Raw genomic sequence first — 24447 nt, 5'->3', positions numbered from 1 at the left:
TTGTGCCTCTTCGAGGGCTGTCTGCCCCTGCAGGGTGTTGGGCGGTCTTCCCTGGGTGACCTCGGACTACCCTTTTGCTTCCGCCTGCCTTATTTCTGAAGGCGCCGTTCTGCCTTGTCAATTAACTTCAGGCTGTAATACGCTCGGCTGCCCTCTTCACTGGGTGTGTTCCCAGTTTGGGGGGTGGGGGGGCAGGCTTGCCTTCACTCTACCTCTTCTCCGTGGAGTCTCTAGGTTGCTCTTCTTCCTCTGTGCTCCTCTTCATTGAATTGGGCCTTGGGCCTCTGGTGGAGACTCTTGATACCTCAAATGGGTGTGGGCCGCTCTGGCCTCCTTTTGCCTTGCCCTTGTTTCCCCGGCTGCTTGTCGGCGGGCTACCTCTCTTCTTGTCCTTCTGCATCCCCTCTGGGGTTGGTGGTCTTCTAGATTCAGGGGATTCCCTTGCCTGGGGGGGACAGGCTCTTCTACCTGTCCGATTGCATTGTCCTTTGTGGTGCCCTCTGTTATGTCCAGGCTGATGGGGTCCTCTTCCCCTTGGGTATGGCTAGGGTATCTATTCTACGTTAAGGAATCTGTGGCTAGTAGTCTCTATCCGATGTAAGAGTTACTTACCTTAAGTAACGATGTATCTGGTAGAGACGATACTAGCCGCAGATTCCTTTATGACCCGCCCTTCCTCCTCCTTCTGCGAGGACCTTCGGCTTGGCCTTCTGCACTCTCCTCCCCATGGGTGGCTCCGTCTTCTGTGAGTGCCTTCTTTCATTTCTTCTTGGCAGGATGCTTAGTTCTGTTTATTGTTCCATTCCTTGCCTGTGGCCATGGGAGGGTGGGGCTATAGGTACTTCTGTGCCCTTATATTCTGGTTGCTCCAGTTGGGGTCTACCCCCACTTTTTTTTTTCATTACTGGCCCCTTTGCTGTTCTCTAGGTTGGGGTCTTTTGGCTGGGCCTCTGCCCTTTGTTCCTTGTGGGGGTTGTCACATTCTGTGTTGGGGCTGTCTTGGAGTCTTGTTGTGCCTTGTTGTCCCGGACTTGTTCCCCTTCATTGTTATTTGTGGGGATTGTAGTCCTGCTACGTGTTACCATGACGTTTTTTCATATATTCTTTATCTCCAGGGGGTGCTATCTCCGTACTGGCAGGGTTGCCGTTACGGCTGTGCTCTGTTCTTTATTCTTTCCCTGCCTTTGGGTACTGCAGTGTCTGGCACTGCTCCTTATGGTGTTGTCACTCACTATTACTTTTTCTGTTCTTTCGCACACTGTTCCTATACTCTCACAGTTTTTGTCTGATGGCTACGCGTTGTGGCGCGGAAATGTTCTGTGAAGAAAACTGACGGAGGCGCGCCGGGGTGGGACTTATGTGACCTTGCTGACATCACGTAGGCGGACAACGCCAGGGCGGAGTCGCGTGATGCCATCCCCCCCGGCACGCATGGGTGCTGTAGCAAAAATTTTCCTGATCCAGTCTCCCGCCTCGGGATAATTCTACGTTAAGGAATCTGCGGCTAGAATTGTCTCTACCAGATACATTGTTACCGAAGGTAAGTAAATCGTACCTCTTTTTTTCTGTACAGGGTTAAAAGTGCAAATTCTGTAGGTATTTGAACGGGTCCGTGTTGGTGGTTATGTTAATTTATAGGCTGTAGTGGAGGTTGTGAACGTGTTGATTTGCACGGCATTTGATCGAAACTCTTGGTTCAAAACTAAAACACAGGCCTGAAGGTGAAGTGCTTCAGTTATTTTTGCTTTCTGTTGAGGTGCTAGTTATTTCATACATACTAAATCATGGAATGTCCATTGGAAATGGTTGGGTGTTTTAATTTGCCCTCTATATGTTCCTCCCTCTTCCAGGTTTCTATCTGATCTCTCCATCCGAGTTTGAACGTTTTTCTCTTAGTGCCAAGAACATTACAGAGCCGTTGTGTATGGTGGAGTTCGACAGACCCCACAGCAGCAATGACACCAAATGCCTCAGGTGAGTAGGACGTTTGGGGCGACCTGGTCAGGCATGTGCGTTTTTCTGATCTTCAGCTGCTGCATCTGATAATGCAACCTTTCTGTCCATCCTTACCAAGACCTCATCACTTGTATACAACCGTATGATCCATATCCTTCCTTTGTAGTAACCTTCCACAGCACAATGACCCTGTCCATAATATAGCATGTTATCTTTATTTGTCTCACTGTATAAGGATAATCATGTATGTCTCTGTTACAGACTGATTTAGTGGTCTGTTGGCAAGACCTATTGTCTCCAAAGCATTGCGTATACTTATTGTGGCCTCTGAGTCAGCCCCTTGGTCATGATTGAAAGGCGTAAACCGGCAGCAACAGTTGCACGTCGAAGTTCGCAATCAATCAATCAATCACGGCATTTGTAAAGCGCGCTACTCACCCGGGAGGGTCTCAATGCGCTGGGGGAGGGGAAGTTGCTGCTCGAACAGCCAGGTCTTGAGCTGCTTCCTGAAGGAGAGATGGTCTTGGGTTCGCCGAAGGTGGGTGGGGAGGGAGTTCCAAGTCTTGGCTGCCAGGTAGTAGAAGGATCTTCCTCCGGCGGTGGCTCTGCGGATGCATGGAACGGTGGCGAGTGCAAGGCTGGTCGATCGTAGCTGGCGGGTGGGCGTGTAGAAGGTCATGCGGTCGTTGAGGTACTTGGGTCCCAGGTTGTGGAGAGCCTTGTGTGCTTGGGTGAGGAGTCTGAACGTGATTCTCTTGCTGACAGGGAGCCAGTGCAAGTCTCTCAGGTGTCCGGAGATGCGGCTGTGTCGGGGGATGTCGAGGATGAGTCGTGCGGAGGCGTTCTGGATGCGTTGGAGTCTTTTTTTGAAGTTTGCCTGTGGTTCCGGCATAGAGGGTGTTCCCGTAGTCTAGTCGGCTTGTGACGAGTGCCTGGGTGACGGTCTTCCTGGTTTCCGTGGGGATCCATCTGAAGATCTTGCGGAGCATGTGCAGGGTGTTGAAGCACGAGGCTGAGACGGCATTGACTTGTCTGGTCATTGACAGGGAGGAGTCCAGGATGAAGCCCAGGTTTCGTGCGTGGTCCGTTGGTTTGGGAGCGGTGCCCAGGGCCGGGGGCCACCAGGAGTCGTCCCAGGCGGAGGGTGATGATCCCAGGATGAGGACTTCCGTCTTGTCCGAGTTCAGTTTAAGGCGGCTGTTTCTCATCCACTCGGCGACGTCTTTCATACCTTCGTGTAGGTTGGCTCTGGCGGTGGTGGGGTCGTTGGTGAGGGAGAGGATGAGCTGGGTGTCGTCGGCGTAGGAGATGATGTTGAGGTTGTGCTGGCGTGCGATGGCAGCGAGGGGGCTCATGTAGACGTTGAAGAGGGTTGGGCTGAGTGAAGATCCTTGTGGTACGCCGCAGATGACTTCGGTGGCCTCGGATCTGAACGGAGGGAGGCGGACTCTCCGGGTTCTTCCGGTGAGGAACGAGATGATCCACTCTAGCGCCTTCTCTCGGATTCCGACGTTGCTGAGGCGCTTCACTAGGGTGCGGTGGCAGACGGTGTCAAATGCTGCAGAGAGGTCCAGGAGGATGAGGGCCGCTGTTTCCCCGTTGTCGATCAGGGTTCTGCTGTCGTCGGTCGCTGCGATTAGGGCGGTCTCGGTACTGTGGTTGGCCCGAAACCCGGACTGCGAGGGGTCAAGGGATCCGTTTGTCTCGAGGAAGGCGGCGAGCTGTTAGTTGATGGTCTTCTCGATGACTTTGGCCGGAAAAGGAAGGAGTGAGATGGGGCGGTAGTTTTTGAGGTCGGTGGGGTCCGCCGTCGGTTTCTTCAGGAGGGCGGTCAGCTCGGCGTGCTTCCATCTCTCCGGGAAGGTGGCGGTGTGGAAGGAGGAGTTGATGGTGTCTCGGAGATGGGGTGCGATGGTGGCGCCGGCTTTGTTGAAGACGTGGTGTGGGCACGGGTCGGTTGGTGATCCGGAGTTGATGGAGTTCATCGTGCGGGTGGTGTCTTCGGTGTTGATCGGGGTCCAGTTGCAGAGGGTGGTGGTGGCGGGCACTGGTTCGGTGGTGGGGTGCGTGGTCTGTGCGTCGAAGCTGTTGTGTATGTCGGCGATCTTGCGGTGGAAGAATGAGGCGAGAGAGTTGCAGAGGTCTTGCGAGGGAGTGATGTCGTTGTTTCCGACGCTGGGGTTGGAGAACTCTTTGACGATGCTGAAGAGTTCCTTGCTGTCGTGGGTGTATTTGTCCAGTCGTTCTTTGAGTGCTGTCTTCTTGGTGGCGCGGATCAGCTGATGGTGTTTGCGGATGGCGTGCTTGAGGGCGGCCCTGTTGTCTGTGGTGTGGTCGAGTCGCCAGGCTTTCTCAAGAGTGCGGCAGTTTTTCTTGGATTCCTTGAGTTCGTCGGTGAACCAGGGGTTTTTCTTGCTGCCGGGTCTGCTGGGGGGGTTCTTTAGTAGTGCGAGATCATCGGCCCAGGCGGTCAGCCACTTGGTGAGGTTGCTGGCTGCTTCGTTGGGGTCCGTTGTGCTGGTCGGAGTGTTCTGGCTGAGGTAGGCGGTGAGCTGCTCGGAGGTGATCTTGCTCCAGCTTCGGCGGTGGACCTGTTGCGGGTGGTGGTGGGTCGTAGTTCTTCTGAAGCTGAAGTGGACGCAGCTGTGGTCGGTCCAGTGAAGTCCGGTGGCGTGGCTGAAGGAGATGTGCTTGCTGGATGAGAAGACGGGGTCAAGCGTGTGGCCGGCGTAGTGGGTGGGGGTGTTCACCAGTTGCTTGAGTCCGAGGTTGTCCAGCAGGGCGGTGGTGTTTCTGTCGTTGTTGTTCTCCAGGTGAAAGTTGAATGCAACAGAATGCAGGAGGCTTTCCTAGCCCCTCTCTAAGCAACAGGAGCTTGTTTGACCTGGCACGCCCCGCCTTCTGAAGCACTAAACCTTAGTGAGTACGCCGAGATTAACGGACTGACTCGCCCCGTGTGGACACACCCAAGAACTATCGATATCATATCAGCTCAGGTTCCCTGCAGCGTTTTTAATTAAGAGCCCTGACTCGGTTTCGAGCGATTGTTGTCGTTTTTTTCTCATTGAAGTCACCATATCTGGGTCGTCACTGCAGCTTTGACATTTTCTAAAAGAGCCTTCATCCATTTCTCGCATTTACTTTTTGCGAACAAAGCTACTTGATTTACCTCTGGCCCGGCCACTACAAGTCTGTTCTGGTGCCACCCAAACACCTTGCTGGTCACCTATTATTTTCCATCAACAACATTCGATATCACCTATAAACATTTTTAATATTTCTAGAGATTCATTATCATAGATGGTATTTTCCTGATGAAGACACTCCTGTGTCAAAACGCGTCCAAGAAAACCGTCTCCACTCTATTGATTTGTATTTTATGAATTATGCTGATCATATTGTCTTAATTTCATGTATAGAGACGTATCCTGTTTTTTATCTAAAAAAATATATATCACAACCTTTTTTTAATCAGATTTTTATGAAATTTAATAAATTTGACTTATTTTACAATTTTAACTCCAGTCTGGTCTGAAGCCATTCCTCTAGGCCAGTGGTTCCCAAACTTTTTTGACCCGTGGCTCCCTTGACCTAATTGGCATTTGGCCGTGGCTCCCCACCATTTTTATACCCGCGCACCGGGGTGCCGCGGCGCACCTTTTGGGAACCACTGGTCTACATGAAGAATCAAGCCTAGACCTGATGAAGGATTCAGAGAGTAGCCATCACTGTCATTAAACTTTATTTGCAATCACAAAGATCTTATAAAGTACATCTCAATGCATACAACACCATCATAGAGTAGCATAAATCACTCACACTAAAAGTATCCAGGCTAGAGAAAGGCTCACAGAGCTCTGTGGCGTTACAAGCAGTTTAAGTGGGGTGGTCTCTGATCATGGGCGTCCGCAGAAATGTTTCCGGGGGTGGGGGGAACTTTTTTAACTTCATCACCAACCCCCTTGCACCCTTCTCCCCCTCCCCCTTGCACCCGTCTCCCCTCCCCCTTGTACCCTACTCCAGCTCCGCCTTGCACCCATTTCTACCTTGCACCCTTCTCCCCTCTGCCTTGCACCCTTCTCCCCTCTGCCTTGCACCCTTCTCCCCTCTGCCTTGCACCCTTCTCCCCTCTGCCTTGCACCCTTCTCCCCTCTGCCTTGCACCCTTCTCCCCTCTGCCTTGCACCCTTCTCCCCTCTGCCTTGCACCCTTCTCCCCTCTGCCTTGCACCCTTCTCCCCTCTGCCTTGCACCCTTCTCCCCTCTGCCTTGCACCCTTCTCCCCTCTGCCTTGCACCCTTCTCCCCACTGCCTTGCACCCTTCTCCCCTCTGCCTTGCACCCTTCTCCCCACTGCCTTGCACCCTTCTCCCCACTGCCTTGCACCCTTCTCCCCACTGCCTTGTACCCTTCTCCCCACGCCTTACACCCTTCTCCACCCTGCCTGGCACCCTTCTCCCCTCTGCCTTGCACCCTTCTCCCCTCTGCCTTGCACCCTTCTCCCCTCTGCCTTGCACCCTTCTCCCCTCTGCCTTGCACCCTTCTCCCCTCTGCCTTGCACCCTTCTCCCCTCTGCCTTGCACCCTTCTCCCCTCTGCCTTGCACCCTTCTCCCCTCTGCCTTGCACCCTTCTCCCCTCTGCCTTGCACCCTTCTCCCCTCTGCCTTGCACCCTTCTCCCCTCTGCCTTGCACCCTTCTCCCCTCTGCCTTGCACCCTTCTCCCCTCTGCCTTGCACCCTTCTCCCCCTCCCCGTTGCACCCTTCTCCCCTCTACCGTGCACCCTTCTCCCCTCTACCGTGCACCCTTCTCCCCTCTGCCTTGCACCCTTCTCCCCTCTGCCTTGCACCCTTCTCCCCTCTGCCTTGCACCCTTCTCCTCTCCCCGTCGCACCCTTCTCCCCCTCCCCGTTGCACCCTTCTCCCCTCTACCGTGCACCCTTCTCCCCTCTACCGTGCACCCTTCTCCCCTCCGCCTTGCACCCTTCTCTACCTTGCACCCTTCTCCTCTGTGCCGTGCACCCTTCTCCCCTCTGCCGTGCACCCTTCTCCCCTCTGCCGTGCACCCTTCTCCCCTCTGCCGTGCACCCTTCTGAGGTTCCGTGACAATTGTAAGTGGTGCTTTCGACTCGTACGAATATGGTCGAGTCTGGTATCTATGAACCGCAAATGACGAGTTTAGTAAGTGTGCGCAGTTTCGCTGTGCTAGCTTAAACCGTTCATTTGTTATGTGGGTTTTTCATCTGTACCCACGGGTTCCATCTTGGATACGGCATCCATTTTGTCTCTTGCCCTCAAGTAGCCAGCGAACGGACGTTGTCCGCTTCGCGACCCTGGGACTCCCAAGATATTTGTGGAAGCCACATGTTCTTTGTAAGTGTCTTTATGACGAAGGGGATGCTACTGTAAGACAGATGACGCCGCTTGAGGCTCATCTTGCCGCACGGGCTTATTGTCTCAGCCGTGCATCTCATTAGGCACGTCCCTTTGATGCCTGCATCTCGTGTTTCCCGTTACCTCCCCTTTTACACCCTTTCCGATCTCCCCACTGTCTCCGTCTTCCTCTACACCTGTCCTTGTTCCAATTTCGATCTGTTTTACTGCTGATTGGAATTTGCTAATGGTGGGAAGATGGGTTATTACAGTTGGGAACCGCCAAATGTTTCCGCACTTATGTTTCGGACCTCATGTGTTTCAAAGTGACCAAAGCGACCCCTCTGGGGGATAATTGTGGGAACCGGGTTGTAAACTTTTGTGTTCAATGTTGTCTTATGGGTAAAAACTGTATAAAAGGAGCGATCTACAGAACCAATTTGAAGCAGTCTCCCCAAGTTGCACGCTGTGTACTTGTCGTGATCTCTGTGTTCCCTGCAGCAAATAAACCTTGAATCTTTGACGCCGAAGGAAGTGTCCCGTGTCTCTGTGACTTGTACGCCGGAGCAGGTTACCCACGAAGGTTTCAGGTGTTGTGCCCTGGCACCGCTGGGTCTTACAGAACCCAGTCCTTCACTTCTCCCCTCTGCCTTACACCCTTCTCCCCTCTGCCTTACACCCTTCTCCCCTCTGCCTTGCACCCTTCTCCCCTCTGCCTTGCACCCTTCTCCCCTCTGCCTTGCACCCTTCTCCCCTCTGCCTTGCACCCTTCTCCCCTCCACCGTGCACCCTTCTCCCCTCCGCCTTGCACCCTTCTCTACCTTGCACCCTTCTCCTCCTTGCACCCTTCTCCTCTGTGCCTTGCACCCTTCTCCCCTCTGCTTTGCACCCTTCTCCCCTCTGCCGTGCACCCTTCTCCCCTCTGCCGTGCACCCTTCTCCCCTCTGCCTTGCACCCTTCTCCCCTCTGCCTTGCACCCTTCTCCCCTCTGCCTTGCACCCTTCTCCCCTCTGCCTTGCACCCTTCTCCCCTCTGCCTTGCACCCTTCTCCCCTCTGCCTTGCACCCTTCTCCCCTCTGCCTTGCACCCTTCTCCCCTCTGCCTTGCACCCTTCTCCCCTCTGCCTTGCACCCTTCTCCCCTCTGCCTTGCACCCTTCTCCCCCTCCCCGTTGTAACGCAACTGGTGCTAATGTAAAGCGCTCTGATGCCTTCGGGTGGAGTTTGCGCTATATAAAGCTGCAAAACAATACTTGGTAGGGGGCCTTGTGCTGCTTTTGGGGAGCATTGAATCAGATGACGTAGTAAAATTACAGTTTTTGCAAATACTTCAACAAATAACGCTGGATCCAACTGAAAACGTGATCATGTGTACAGCTGATGTCTGTAGTTTATATACTAGCATACCCCATGACATGGGGTTAGAGGCAATAGAGTCTGCTCTATTAAATACTGATGAAGGGCATGCTACATAATGCCCGAAATGCATTGGATGTTTTATGATGACAATGTCTGATCAACAAATATATGAACCATATTGAATGAATAACATGAAATTGTGGTGATAATCCTACCTAAAAATACTAAATAAACCACATGAACATTTGAATTACTGGATTGAAAGTCTTCTTTTGGTGGGAAGACAAACATTTGTGTGCCCGTGAAGGGATGAAACTAGAGAACCTCTAGTTTCACGTTTTTGCTTTGTAGAATTGGCCTTTTTCTTCATCAGTCCCACCACAAGCTTGTGTGTCCTCTACATCTGACCAGCCATTCGTGGTCAGTTTGTTCTTGTCTATTGCAATGATGGCGCCTGAAGCTGGTGTGGACGGGAACTGTAGGAATTGCTGCACCACCACTTCATAGGACATTGAACTATCACTGAATGTGGTCAATTTGCTGAGTAACTGGTATCTTGCTGCACAAGCCATACCGCGTCGTACACGTGCCTTTTTTGCTTCAGTCACAGCTTGAGATTCACTAAGACCAAAAACAGGTAGCTGATAAAGACTCAGGATTTTTGATCAAGGTTACATTGGAAGACCTTTGAACTGGACTTGTTGATTGTGTGTCATGCAGTTTGCAGCAGCACGGGATAGGAACTGCATCTGGCCTTTTCTTTTTACCACCTCTGTCTGTTGTGCTGCATTGCTGCCTTTCATGTAAAGTTTCCTCATCCATACTCTATTGTGCGTGTGTATGGGGTAGAGCAGTGTCACTTCACCACGAAGGAAGCAGATTGCCCACCCGCCACTGGTTTAGTGTGTTTATTTATAGTTTTTCATCTTGTAGTGTCCCCCCCCCCCCCCCCTTTACACCCTCTTCTTTTCTACTAAGGGCCTTTGCCTTCTATTCCCACCATGTGTGTACTTTGCCCCACGTGTTTGCACCGGAAACGATTTTTGCACACCACCATGTTACCTTTTCCCACGGGTTGTGTGCCCTTGCCAGTTAGGATGACCACCTGACTCCAAGTCATTATTCGCACACCATCCAGTTCTGACTTTGTAAACAATCACCAGATAAGAGCGAGAAAAAAACACCGGGAGATGCGTGCCCTGGGGCAATGTCTGGCATGTGTGAAAATTAAAGGCTTTCTCCATCAAGCACTCATTGAGATGCAGAGTGCGAGGATCACGTGACCTGGCAGCACAAAGGAGGGGGAGGAATTGCGGCTGCGATTTCCACGACCCACATCCTGCGCCGCGGCGCCCCTGGCTTCTAATCACGGCGCACCGGGTTGCCGCGGCGCACACTTTGGGAACCACGGCTCTAGGCTATCAAACGATCACCCCAAATCGTGTAGGCAAAAGGGGGGGTTACAAAAGCTGACTATTTCTCCATAGAAGATTGTGAGGCCTTTTTCACCAGATGCAAACTTACACCACCTTCCTCTACTAAGTTCCTGCCCTTTACAGATCTCCACCTAGCAATGCAACATTCTCAGACAAACTTCTAGACACAGTTTTAAACCTGATAACACTACACTCCAACCTATGCATTCCAGGTGACCTCCACATTTAGTTTGACAACTCCAATATGCCCCATCTGAAAACAATAATCGCTGGCCTAGATGCACTAAACCTGCATCAGATTGTCCAGAACCCACACACATCCCTGGACACATCCTAGATGTCATTTTTGCTAATACAGAATTAGTTGCCTTTCAAACAATGACTCCAGTCACATGGTTAGACCACCATGTGCTTGCTTTCCAACACAAAACACAAAGCGACGTCCCTAAAACCACCTTACATGCATCCACCTATCGACCATGGAACAAACTCACTCTGGATCACTTGGAAACACAACTCACATCCAGTACTGATCTAGACACAATAAATTCTGTTAAAAGTCTTTTGATATCCTAATGCCACTAAAAAAGACCGAACAAAAGAAAACTAGCACCATGGAGAAATACAGAGCTAAAAGACCTAAAACAACAAATTAGAAAGCTCCAACGTGCCTGGCTCAAAACAAACACCAATGAAGACAAACTTCGCCTACAGAAACGTAACACAATAATCTGATAGAGACTTCTAGCTTCAAATTCCATACCTTCTAATTTCCCAGGCCTCAGACTGGATCTGGAAACTTGTGCTGAGCAAAACCCCTTGTGTGCGCCGTCGGGTGGCTCCATTTGGCTCCACGTGATGTAGTCGGTAGCGTCGGTTATGACATTGCGGTGCCTATATAGGCAACATCCAGGCTTGCGGACATCATTTTTTTTCCAAGCCAGTTAAGCGCTGATCTGGGAAGAGCTACCCTCTCCCTTTTTGACTGATTTTTTTCTGACTTTTGTCTAATTTTAAATATTTTTTCCATTCATTCATGTGCGAGGGATGTCTTAAAGGAAGACCGGTTTCAAGCCATGCGGTGCCTCCCACCGCATGATGTCGGTTACCGACTCTCACCTCATCTTTTTCTGGTGTTTCGAGCGTGACCACGACTCGAAGTCTTGCTTGGACTGTCGGGCCATAGCTCCGAAGACCTTCAGGGAGCGGGCGATGAAGGTCCTTGCGGTCCGACAGTCAACACTATCAAGCGAGACTCCGCGGAGGTCCCGGTCCTTAGCAAAGAAGAGGACGACGCAGGAGCACTCCAGGAGCCCTAGGCCCTCTTGTTCCTACTCTAGGTCCTCTGGACACTTTGGGAAAAGGCATGAGTCGTTCAAGCGGACTTCATCTTCGGCTCGGCTATCCTTTGTCTAGGAGAGAGGTAAGGAGCACTGACTCTCTAGGCAAGGTTTCACGAAGCCGGACCCTGGGTCGACTTTGTGCCTCCCTTCCTTACTAAGATCCGGCGCAACCCCATTACAGATGAAATAATTTTACGAGGCCATGCGGCGCGAATTTGAGTGGGCCGACCATGCTGATGGGCCCTCTGGACCCACAGAGTCGGAAGGGACCCCATCGGGTTTGACACAGTCTGCTCCGGCCACGGTGCCGGTGGGGCTACATGGATCCGATCCCGGATCTAGGTCGATGCTGGTCGTGCCAATGTGACCTACTCCGGCGTCTGACCCAAAGTTGGTGCCTGCGGCAGCACCGGTGCCCATCAGAGGCACCAGCCCCACCCTCATCCCTGATGACACCGAGCCGGAATGACGTCCCTCGATGCAGATTCTGGTGCTGATTGAACCCAGGGGTCCTATTTTGTCGCCTGAGCAAGTTGAAGATATGCTAGGCTCAGGAGAGGAACAGAAGGGGACCCTCTGGAACACCAGGAAGATTCTACGGAGCAGTTGGACTGGCGTGGGGAACTTGCAGAAGCCACTGGACTGGATACTTCTACAGATACTGGCATGCTCTCTTCCTCCACAGTGGCTACTGCGGAGGGGGGCATCCCATGCCATGGTGGTAGAAAGGGCAGCTGAAGTCCTTGAACTGGAGCTACCCTCCGTGTAGGTTAGGACTAATTTCTTGACTAAAGTGCCTTTCACTTCTAAACCGCTTTTGCCCTTTAATGAGGCACTTACAGACGTCCTTCTAGGCACGTGGTCCAAGCCTAGCACAGGGGCACCCTAGAACGATTGCACACTGCCATAGCTTGGCACCGGGTGATCCAATGTTCCTCAGCCAACATTCGAACCCCTGAATGTTTAGTGGTACAGGCCTCTACTTCCCAGGTCACGTTCCCTTCCACCCCGTATAGGAAATCCATTTGGGAAGAAGTTTTCTTCCTCCAGCCTTGCATTACAGTTGGGGAATACCGCATGCTTATTGGGCCATTTCTCCCGCTCCCTTTGGGAGATGGTTGCGCAAGTGCTGCCACAAGTCCCAAGCTCTCCCAAGCAGTCGAGGATGGCAGAGATGCAGCACAATTCACCATACGCTGCCGGAGGACGCACCGCGGTTACCACTGGTTGAATACTTGAAGTTGCCGGTCGGTTTTATCAGATACTGATTGGGGCATCAAACCTATATAATTTAATCTCTGACTACGCGCTGTTGGGCTATACGTCTAAAATGGATGACAGATAGACCTTTTTTTACCATACAGTTTTATTTGACCCCTGGACCAACAGATACCATATAAAATTCTTGAAATACAGTGGATACATTGACTAGAAATTTTTGGACCGCTTGTCCTCAATCTGATGAGACAAGCCTTTTCGTCTTTTACGGTGCTACTCCTTTTGATCTTCATTTACCATCTCTACTTGAAGTCTCTCTCTATTAGCAGAAGCCCTGAAGAAGTCCCTCTTTGGGACGAAACGCGTCGGCTGTATGGTGCCTCACATTTTTTGAAATAAATCAAATCGAGGAACTTCATTCTCCGTGATTTATCGAAAGTGTAAATCAAATATCAAATGTTCTGCTGCACCTGTGCTGTTGTGATTAATTTACTCAGTTCCTTACGGAACAAGCACTGTTACAGTGGGTGCTATTCAGTGTGCACACAAACCCCTATGTAAATATTAGGGGTACCAATTACTATTTGGGGCTATTTTTTTGTTGGGTGCTGTTCTCAAGAAGTTTCCACTGTTAGGTCTCTTTTATCTACACAATTCACCATATGTTGTGGCCTAGATGCAACAGATTCGCTCAGCAGATCAATGTCAATGTCCAGGCCAATCTGATGGACATGCCCTTTATTGGAACCCATCTTTTTGAGAAAAAGGCATACTTGGCCCTGGTCAGATTCAAGGACTCTCGAGCTACAACCAGATCCTTGGGCCTCTCCTCCACTCCTCATGGCAAATCTTCCTTTCACAGCAACGAAAGGAGTTAGCAGCCACATTGGCCCTATCCCAGCCACCGTCCTGCACACCCTGCCCAAGCCGTGCAGGGACGTGGACGCGGTACCTTCTGATCCAGGAATAGAGGCCAGAAGTAATCAGCCACACTGCCCCTGGCAGCGGCAGTCTCCAAGCACAACTAGGCGGAGTCTGCAGGACCACACTACCCCAGTTGGTGGGAGAATTAGACATCATCTCCCCCACTGGGGATCCATAACATTGGACATGTAGGTATTGCAGACAGTCCAGGAGCGCCGTTCTCTTACTTTCCTCTCTTTTCCTCCTTTCATTCTGCCAACTCAGGAATGGCTGACTGAGGACCATTTATGATTACTCCAAGAGAAAATTTCAGCTTTCTTGGCCAAGGGAGCTGTAGAAAGGGTCCCGGTTTCAGAAGTAGACAGTGGTTGTTATTCTGCTACTTTCTGATTCCAAAGAAGAGCAAAGGGTTGCTACCCATCTTAGATCTTTGGACCGTCAATCTCTTCCTCAAGAAGGAGAAGTTCAGGATGCTCACTCTAGCTCATGTCTGGTCTGCCCTAGACCAAGAAGACTGGATGGTAGCATAGGACCTGTAGGATGTGTATTTTCGCAACCCCATCTTGCCGGGCCACAGGCGTTACTTGCGGTTCAAGGTCGGCTGTGAGCACTTGCAGTTTACTGTGCTTCCCTTCGGCCTGACCAGCGCTCTTCTGGTGTTCACCAGGGTGATGGCGGTGATCGCAGCTAATCTGCGCAGGTTAGGGATGTCAGTCTTCCCCTGCCTCGACAAATGGCTGTTGAAGGGGTTCTCTCCTCAGGCTGTCGTATCCCACCTTCAGAATTTGGCGGGCCACCTGTATTCGCTGGGCTTTTCTATAAACATGCTGACGTCGCACTTAATACCTCGTCACACGCTTCCTTTCATCAGAGCAGTCCTGGACACCGTGCAGTTTTGGGCCTATCCTTCCGAGCAGCGAGTCCAGGATATTCAGGTTATGATTCTGATGGTTCAGCCTCTATCCTGGATTTCGGTGAGACTGATTCGGAGGCTGTTGGGCCTTATGGCCTCCTGCATCCTGTTGGTAAAACATGGCAAGTGGCGTGTGTAGGCTCTGCAGTGGGACCTCCAGTTTCAGTGGACACAGCATCAAGGAAATCTCCCAAACATGGTCCAGATCTCAGAAGGAACTGCGTAAGATCTTCAGTGGTGGGTGACTAACCGCGATTGGATCAACGGCAGACCCATCTCCCATCCCAAACTGTAACTCACAGTAGTGACAGATGCGTCACTTCTGGGATGGGGTGGCCATATGGGAGAGGTGGAGATCAGGGGACACTGGTCTCCGGTGGAGTCGGGGGCTCTACATAAATCTGTTGGAGCTTAGAGTGATTCGATTGGCTTTCAAAGCATTTCTTTTCTGTCAAGGGGAAGCTAGTGCAAGTGTTCACGGACAACGCCAGCGCCATGCGCTACGGCAACAAGCAGGGCGAGGTGGGGTTGTGGACCCTTTGAGAGGCCATACGTCCACCTGGCAAGTTCTCTGAACGCCAAGGTGGACTAACTCAGCCGTAGATGCCTAGCGGATCACGAATGGCGTCTCCAGTCGGAGGTGGCTCAAGGTCTCTTTCAACAATGGGGAGAAGCTTGGTTAGATTTGTTCACCTCCGAAGAGAACGCACATTGTCAGCAGTACTGTGCGCCGGAGTTTCCAAGGCAACTATTGCTCTGCAATGTTTTATGTAGCGAATGGAGCTCAGACCTGCTGTATGCCTTCCTGCCCTTACCACTCCTGTCCAGGGTTCTAAAGATCAGGAGCGACTGGGCCCAAGTCATGCTTGTGGGTCCGTACTGAGCAACGAGATTCTGTTATCCAGAGCTTCTGAGAATGAGCATCGATTCTCCAATCAGGCTGCCCTTTTGGAAGAATCTTCTGTTGCAGCAGCAGGGGAGAGTCCTCCACCCGAACCTGTCAACTCTGCGCCTCCATGCGTGGAGATTGAGGGGCAGAAGTTGATAGCTTTTGACCTTCCTCCCGCAGTTTGCAGTGTTATTTTGGTGGCCAGGGAGCCATCTTTTAAGTCGGTATACTCCTGCCGTTGGCAGAAATTTGTATGATACTGTACAGAAAGGTCAATTGACCCTCTTTCTGCTCCTCTTTCTACTGTCCTTTTGTTTCTTCTGACCTTTGCCCAGCAGGGCTGTGCCTTGGGAATTCTCAAGGGTTACCTTTCTGCTCTGTCTGCATTTTTTGCGGCTGCCAGACTAGCCCTCTCTCCAAGTCTCCTATTGTAAATAGATTTCTAAAAGGGCTGGCTCATTTGTTTCCACCCGCGCCCTTTGTGATGCCACAGTGGGACCTTAATTTGGTCCTCACTTACGGATATATGTCAGTACAACGCGATCTTTTAGATCGCGGTACTTGACAACGCGGGCATTAAAACACAAGTCGTTACAACGACTTGCGTTGGAGGGCGCGGATTTTGGAATATTATAATTTTATATTCCAACACCAGTCCACGTAACAGTAGGGAAGGTGTTGGAATATAAAATTACAACATTCCTTGTCCAACAGCGCCATCCAGCGCAAGTCGTAGTAACGACTTGCGTTGTAATGGCATCGTTGTAAAGGCACTGCGGTGTAAACACTGCGTTGTAAACGATGTTTACCTCACTTACCTGATGTGTGCTTGTTGGAAATGGCCCTTTTTGCAGGGTTATCCCCAAACTTTTTGCTTCTTCCTCCCTTGTTTTTCCTGACCTGTGGTTGTTGGCTATAGAACTCTGGGCACTTTACCACTGCTGATCAGTGCTAAAGTGATATGCTCTCTCTGTAAATTGTTATTGTGATTGGTTATCCATGAATGGCATATTTGTTTTACCAGTAGGTCCCTAGTAAAGTGCACTGAGTGTGCCAGGGCTGGTAATTCGAATGCTACTAGTGGGCCTGCAGCACTGATTGTGCCACCCACATGAGTAGCCCTAAAATGGTGTCTCAGGCCTGCCACCGCAGTGCCTGTGGGCAGTTGATAACTGCCATGTTGTCCTGGCCAGTGTACACACTTGCCAGACCTGACCCTTCCCTTTTCTTACACATTGGACACCCCTATGGTAGGACTAAGGTACCCGCCTGGGAAGGGTGCAGTGTATGTGAAAGGTAGGACATGTACTAGTGTGGGTGACATGTCCTGATCGTGAAATACTGCCAATTTTGTTTATCACTATTGAACAGCTATCTTGCCCATAGGATAGAATGGGGAATACTGTGTTCCATGTGTACCTGCATATCTCCCCATAGGAGCAAGATGGGAAGCTGAAGTCTGGTATCCCTGAACTCAGAATTTGATAACACATCTTTTAGGAAAGAGCATTTTTTAATTCTGTGTTTGGAAATAGCACTTTTAGAAATTGGCTATTTTCCTGTTCAACCTTTCTGTGTGCCTCTGCCTGTTTGTGAGTGACAGGGGCTGGGGGTGGCTCCAGGAGGCTGGGTGAGTCAGCACTAGGCTGAATAGACCTATCTGCATTTGGAGTGGTAGGAGAAGTTGCACCTGGGTCGGAATAGGGCTGTGCCTGCCTCCCACAATGCTGGCTCCACCTCCTGATAGCCCTGGCCCACACTCACAAAGGAAGAAGACATGCCCTGGCAGAGGGCACCCAAAACTGGTTTGGGCTGGATCCTGGACCCCTCACACATGTAAGAACAAAGACTTTTGTGGTATAAAAGTAAGAGCTGAAACCCCAGTAAAATTAGACTTCTACAATCAAGAGGAACCTCTGCCCAAGGAGATCACCTGAAGAGACAGGAAATGAAGACTGCCCTTGCTGTGTTTTCTGGGGCTGACCTGCAGTTTGCTGAATCTACTAAGGGTGAGGACAAGGGACTTTGCTGTGTGCTGTGTCCCACCCCTGCTTGAAAACCAAGGACTTTGATGTGTCCTGAGAGTCTCCAAGGTCCAGAAGAGAGCTAGCCACTTGTTAATACTCTAAAACACGAAGGTTTACCAGAAGAAACCCTTTTTATCAACAGCTGAGTGTGAGTCTCTGCACCCTGACTGTGGCCTCCTGAGCCTGCACATTTGTGAAGCTGCCCGTGTGCTCCAGACTGTGTGCTCATCGGCACACTGCTGGGGGCCTGTTGTGAGGACTGCTCTGCCTCGAGTGTGATCTGCCCAGGATCCTGACTTTGCAGGCTTTGCAGACTAGCGAGGGTCTGTGGGGCGTCTGCTTTGCCCTAGATTGCTGCTTGTGTGTGCAATCACCGCCGCTGGCCCGGGAAACACGGGAGCCCAAGGTCTGGCCCCTGTCTCCCCTGTGTGCTGTTTCCTTTGTCCAGCATTGATCACCGCTGTCAGCCCGGGAAGACGCAGAATGAGAAGCACTTCTGCGGAGGAAGCAGGTTCCGGCCCGGCTGACGCCACGTTCCTAGAGGCCCCGTCTCTGTGGGAGCTGTATCGCTGGTGGAAAAGGGCTCCCGTCGGAGGCCCGCTGAGGAGAAGGTGACACCGCAAGAGCAGCCCCAGGTGAACGCTCCCAGCCGCGCTGTGTCTGTGCGAGGCCGGGAGCGGGTGGAGAATCGGTGGGGGCTGCGAGCGTGTGAAAGGGCGCACCGCATGTACACCACTTAAATTACTTTCATATTTCACTATACTAATTCACCACTGAGCCGTTATGGGTTCCGGAGTAGCGTGCTACTCACCGAAAAAGTGCTTAAATGCCTCATGAAGGGTAGCAAGCGCTATATAAATGCAAACTTTTTTTCCCTCTTCTATCCCTCCACTATCCTTCTCAATCCAAATACCTGACAAACATATCCACCTCTTCAAAACTTGAGGCCTTGTCAGGACAAAACTTGAGGCCTTGTCAGGAGAAGGCTGATATATATATATATATATCGCTCCAAACTCCACAGTGCTCGTTCCCAGCAAAGGAAACGGACTCCACAAATTTCTTCAGTTGCAGGTTAAATGTTTATTTTCTGTTTCTTGTTTTAAAGTGCTGTGCCATCCAGAAAAACACCATACGCGTTTCGGCGGGCTCCACCGCCTTGCTCACCGGTATTAATTATTGAGTTCCCTCCTTACATTTTAAAAACTCACCCACCAATCAGCATTCAGCTTGGTCATCACATTTGCTTAGTCGAAATAGAAGAGGGCTTTTTAAATTACACAGCCTCGATAGTTTCGGGAAAACAGACTGTTTGTTCAATGCCCTACATTTTAAACAGCAAACAACGAAATATAACATGCATTGGCGAAAATAATAATATAACATTTAATTTCTGCACAAATGCTGGAAAGAGTTTGAAACCCCTCATTCGAAATTGTCAATCTGTTGGTCTGATCCATTCCAATGCAACTTTATAAAATCTCTATATATTGCTATTGCCCTTTCTGAATCTTCACAAGGGTCTGGCGATTTAACTGTTTCTCTCTATTTTTTTCTCTGGGTTTTGCCTCTCTAAAAACATTTTCCTATTCCTATCGATGACCACTAAAGTGCTTGTGCTAAAGTGCATAAAGTGAATAGTGCAAAAACAGAAGAAGCCCCTGACAGGGGTTTCATTCTATTGAATGATTAAATATCATTATCGGGGCAGGGTACAGGGCAGGGCTGGTCAACAACAAAATATTTTTTTTCTTTCTCATGATTGCTGACCTGATAACAGTTCAAATACTTCATAAGGGCATGATGTAGGTGAAATGCTCGTATTGTGATTGTTACATCTGAGCAGACTGTATCCCTAATCTTTCGTCATAAATGGAGCGCACACCGCTAGCCCCTCCTCCGGATCGCCCCTCGGGACTCTGGTACTTGCAGTTCTTCGGTGGATCACCCAGGTGGGTGCAAGTCGGTACTTGTAGGACTGATGAATCTCTTGACCCGATACATGTCCTGGGTTTTAGGATCTCGCCCGAGACATGTCTTGGGTTTCGGGATGACTTCCCTCATCAGTAGAGAAAGATTGTTTAGGGCTGGAAGAGAAGGCCGCCACACAACAGTCAAAGGCTTCGATGCCACAACCGGCACGCAGGTGCGTCTTCCAAGAGCCCGTCGGCCCAAAGCTCAAGGGAGCCGTATTGTGTTTCGGGGCTAGCGGTGTGCGCTCCATTGATGACTGTATCCATAATCTTAATCGGCTCTAGTGGTTAAAATAGTCCATGCTATGGCGTCAACCAACTGAATAAAATCACAAATCAAAATTTATGATAAAATACAACTAATATAACACCAGACAACGAGCCTAAAAAACCTCCTAAAACCACTAAATTAGTGTGTAACTATAAGTATCTGTAGTTAAAAATATATATAAATACTTCATATCGGAATAGCAGTCATATCATTTCATTGAAATCCTATTTTTTACACTAAAAATCTGATTCCATGATCGCTTATATTAGAGATAATGATGTAAATCTTCACAAATATTCATCCCTCTTGGGCTCTTTGTGTCCACTTCAAGGATGTATTTAGTTTCTAATTGGCATAGGAGTTTTTCTCTATTGCCTCCCCTTTTGTTCGGTAGCACACTGTCTATCACATAATATTGTAGCACGTTAAGATTATTTTCGTGTTGTGACTTGACATGTCTGGCCACCGGATAAGTTGGATCAGAATTCACGGTGGCCTTAAGGTGCTGCAAAATTCTGGCATGCACTTGTAGCTTTGTGCTGCCTACATATTGAAGCCCGCACACACATTTCAAAACATACATGGCGTAATCTGTTCGGCACGTGTAATGTCCCTTGATTTTAATAGGTGTTTGAAAATGCATTAGTATAGCATTTAGTGTTAATACCGAATTTGCATGCCCTACAAGTGCTACATTTCATAAAACCATTCTTCGTTGTTAGCCAATTGTCTTTATGAAACATCTCTGGGCTAGATTTCACTAAATCGCTACTCATGGAATAAGCTTTCCGAAAAGTGAAGTTTGGTTTAGAGCTTAATACACTATTTAAAACAGTGTCAGTCAATACTATAGGCCATTGTGCGTTAATGATCTTTCTTATTTTCTGAGATTGCCTGCTGTATGTAGTAATAAATCTACATGGGTTCTCTGTTTTTGATGATTGAGTACTCTCATCTGATACTTGTAAAAGAGAACTGGAGCCACAAGTGGAAATCAAATTGGACTTGATCAAAACAGATCTATCTTTTGAATTGGCCTTGCTCATAGCCAGGTCCAGTTTTTTCACATCATAACCACGCTCCATTAACATACATTTAGTGGATGCTTGTGATTCCTTCAATGCAATTTCCGTACTACACGCTCTGCGAGCCCGCAGAAATTTGCCATATGGTAGACTGGCTATTGTGTGGTGCGGATGGAAACTGCTGGCATGCAATAATGTATTGCCAGCAGTTGGTATAGACGTGTTTCTATTTTCCCTTGCTCAATGTATACTTTAATATCAAGGAAATTCGTTGTTGAAGTATTGATTTGGGAGGTAAATTTGAGATTTAAACTATTGGTGTTAATGATCTCAACAAAATTGGTAGCTTCATCCACAGACCCCTTCCATATAATAAAAACATTGTCAATATACCTCCACATTTCTACCACATGTTGTTCAAACAGTGTCTGGTGTTCCTGCTCGAGGACATGCTCCTCCCACCAGCCTACATGCAAGCATGCATAACTGGGGGAGAAGCATGACCCCATAGCCACCCCTTGTTTTAGTCGATAAATTTTACCATTAAAAAAAACAGGTTATTATGTAGACACCAATGTATCATGCTTAAAAGCATTTTGTTGTGTTGGAACAGTTCGATGTTCCTGCTTTTCAAGTAGAATTCTATGGCATGGAGTCCATCTTGATGCTTAATACATGTATATAGGGAAGCAATATCTAATGTTAAAAATAAATATCCTTCACACCATTGCATGTATTCCAATTTGGATAGAAAGTCTCGTGAGTCCTGTAGGTAAGATGGTAATTTGACTACAAATTCTTGGAGAAAACAGTCTACATACCTAGAGGTATTTTCAAACATACTATTGATGGCTGAGATAATTGGCCTTCCTTGCAATGGTTCCGTACCTTTGTGCACCTTAGGTATTAAGTAAAACGTTGGGAGGGTAGGGTGTTCTTTGAATAAAAATGTGTACTCCTCTTTCGAAATCAATCCTTCCCTTTGCCATTTCAGAAGATCATTTTTATAATCTCCATTCGTTTTGCGCACATTAGCTCCATTGCTGGTCTCGTAGCAATTTATATCATTAAGATGTCTGAATGCCTCTGTTCTATAAGTTCTTTTTTCCCATAGGACGATATTTCCTCCTTTATCCGCTCTATTTATTACCACAGAATCATTGTTTTTTAGTCTGTTCATAAGTTGAAAATACGCCTTGTCTTTGTTTTAGAGCTTTCAATTCATACGTTATTCTTTCTTGGAATACATCTATAGCATCCCTAGGCATGGTCGGGACAAACGTTGAGGGAGCTTTAAATGGACTGTTACCTGATGCACTGATATTGATCTCTTCTTGTTCTGCCAATGTCTGTGTGCTCAGGGTTTCACTTTGTGCAGCATTGTCCCGTAAACTGTATAGGGTTTTATATAGTGGAATTTCCCCTACTGTCAGCCCCCCCTCTGAACTGCCACCGGATGAAACCACGCAAACTTTTTGTCCCTCTTCTAGCCCTCCACCATCCTTCTCAATATATATATATATATATATATATATATATATATATATATATATATATATATATATATATATATATATAAAATCCAATGTTTGCTTCAGAGCAAGAAAATTGCGCACTCTGGAATCTGTTTCAGCAAAGATGATTTATTCTCAGCTTACACGCTACGCGTTTCGACACACCTTGTGTCTTGATCACACGTGAACCACCCAGGTCAGTGTGGCTTGTTATGCCCAAAAGATAAACATAGAGGAGGTAACTTAAACGTAAAACGTACATATTTCAATGTCACAATAAAGGTACCATCTTGTAGTGGAGTACTATTAGGGAAAATGCATGTACTTAGGTCAAGAACAGTTGCTTTCAATAGCCCCCTCGTTTTCATTATCCATGCATATTGATTTACATAGTAAACAGAGTAATAGTCCGTATTTACAAGAAATTAAATTAAAAAATCAACATTTGTCAACATTTAACTCATTAGGCTCTGGTGCCTATTGTTGATGTGTGTACTATTTCATGCATAAAATTCCTAGTTATGTATTGTCGCTGCATATTACATTTCATTCGGTCTAGTGCCTAGAAACTATAATTGCATGTACGGGGCTAGTAATTATAAACATTTTCTATCTCCTCTTACTTAGAAACATTGGGCATAGTCCAAGCCTAACGACCATCGGTCAGAGTGCACATCTAGGTAAAATAAAAGATAATTAATAACTTTCATACAGGTGAAGGTGTCTTTCATCCAAGTTAAGGAAATGGAGGTCCATGGACCGTGAAGTGAAAGTGACGGAAGTAACTTCTCTCATCAAATTTTTTCCTACAAAAAACACACAAACATACAGTTAAAATCTCTTCAGTAAATTCTACTTAAAAAAGAGAGTTTACACAGTTTTAAAGTCCGGAAACTCATATGAGCATAGTATTTACTACTGTGGCATGGACCTGTCAACATTTTATCATAATTCAATAAAGCAAGACAAAGGATTTCCTCATCATGACATTGAGGGATATGGCGAATATTGTTAATCATCATACAGATGCGTGGCAAGTTCCTCATCGAGGTTATGCCCCACAGGGAGCTTAGTTTCGAGCTCCATTATCCATTTTGACTCTTTCTTTCTGAGGGCTAATTCCCGGTTTCCACCCCTTCTTCCTATGCTCACTTGTTCTACAGCGTAGTACTGCAGGAAGGAATTGTTTGATTGGTGGCACTCTTGGAAATGTCGTGCAATCTGATATTTATCATCTATGTGTGTGATGGCTCTAAGATGCTCTTGCACACGTTTTTTAGCCATACAGGTAGTGCTCCCCACGTACCGAAGTTTGCACGGGCATTCAAGGACGTAGATGACAAAGTTGGTATTGCACGTCAAGAATTGTTTAATCACCCTCTGCTCCTTTTTACCCAGGATATCAATTGCTTTGACCATTGTACTCGATTTACAGGCCTTGCAATGGCCACACGGGTAGAAACCTTTGAGGGCTTGTATGTGTTGTTTCTTCTCTGTGATATCTCCTTTTACCAGGATGTCACGTAGATTTCTACCTCTTCTATAGCTGATTTGCGGTCTGTCGCTTAGAAGGGGACCTACTATACTGTCAGACTTCAAAATCTTCCAATTATCAACAAGGATTTTCTGAACTTGTTTGGATTTACAGTTGAAGGTGGTTATGACACGAGTCTCATTATTTGTGTCATTGTCTCTTTCTTTGGGTTTTAGGATTTCAGTTCTATTAACTTGTGCTATTTTAAGAACTGCTTTAGACAGAACCTCCTCCGGATAACCTCTTTCCCTAAACCTATCCAACATTTTTTCTTGTTCAGTAGCATATCCTTCATCGCTGCTGCAGTTCCTCCTTGCCCTCAGTAGCTCACCATACGGAATACTCAATTTTAAAGGATAAGGGTGGGCACTAAGGGCATGGAGCAAACTATTGCCAGCCGTGTCCTTCCTATGGAGTTTAGAAACAAGATTTCCCTCAACCACTCTAATTTCTGTATCGAGGAACTCAACGCGCTCCGCACCGATATTATATGTCAAGTGGATATTGTAATTGTTCACATTGAGTTTCTCAATAAACATGATCGCTTCCTCCTCTGTGCCATCCCAGACGAGGAACAGATCATCAATGTACCTGATCCATGTGGTTACCTTGGCTAGCTCAGTTGTAAGGTCCGCATCCCTCCCAATTTCCTCCTCCCATTTTCCCAGAAAGAGGTTCGCGAAACTGGGAGCAAATGCT

General features: G+C 48.4%; 1 protein-coding gene across 2 annotated transcripts in view; it reads left to right on the top strand.

Annotated features, from left to right (window-relative positions):
- Positions 1-24447, top strand: part of LLGL1 (LLGL scribble cell polarity complex component 1) — a 542661-nt gene that overhangs the window by 469112 nt on the left and 49102 nt on the right. For both annotated transcript variants that reach the window (XM_086940821.1, XM_086940820.1), the window contains exon 19: positions 1851-1974. In XM_086940821.1, the coding sequence (XP_086796947.1) occupies positions 1851-1974 (124 nt within the window). The remainder of the gene's footprint in view (positions 1-1850; positions 1975-24447) is intronic.

The sequence above is a fragment of the Lissotriton vulgaris genome, chromosome 10 (assembly GCF_964263255.1).
Source record: "Lissotriton vulgaris chromosome 10, aLisVul1.2, whole genome shotgun sequence".
NCBI classification, from domain to species: domain Eukaryota; kingdom Metazoa; phylum Chordata; class Amphibia; order Caudata; family Salamandridae; genus Lissotriton; species Lissotriton vulgaris.
This window is presented reverse-complemented; position numbering and strand designations above follow the sequence as displayed.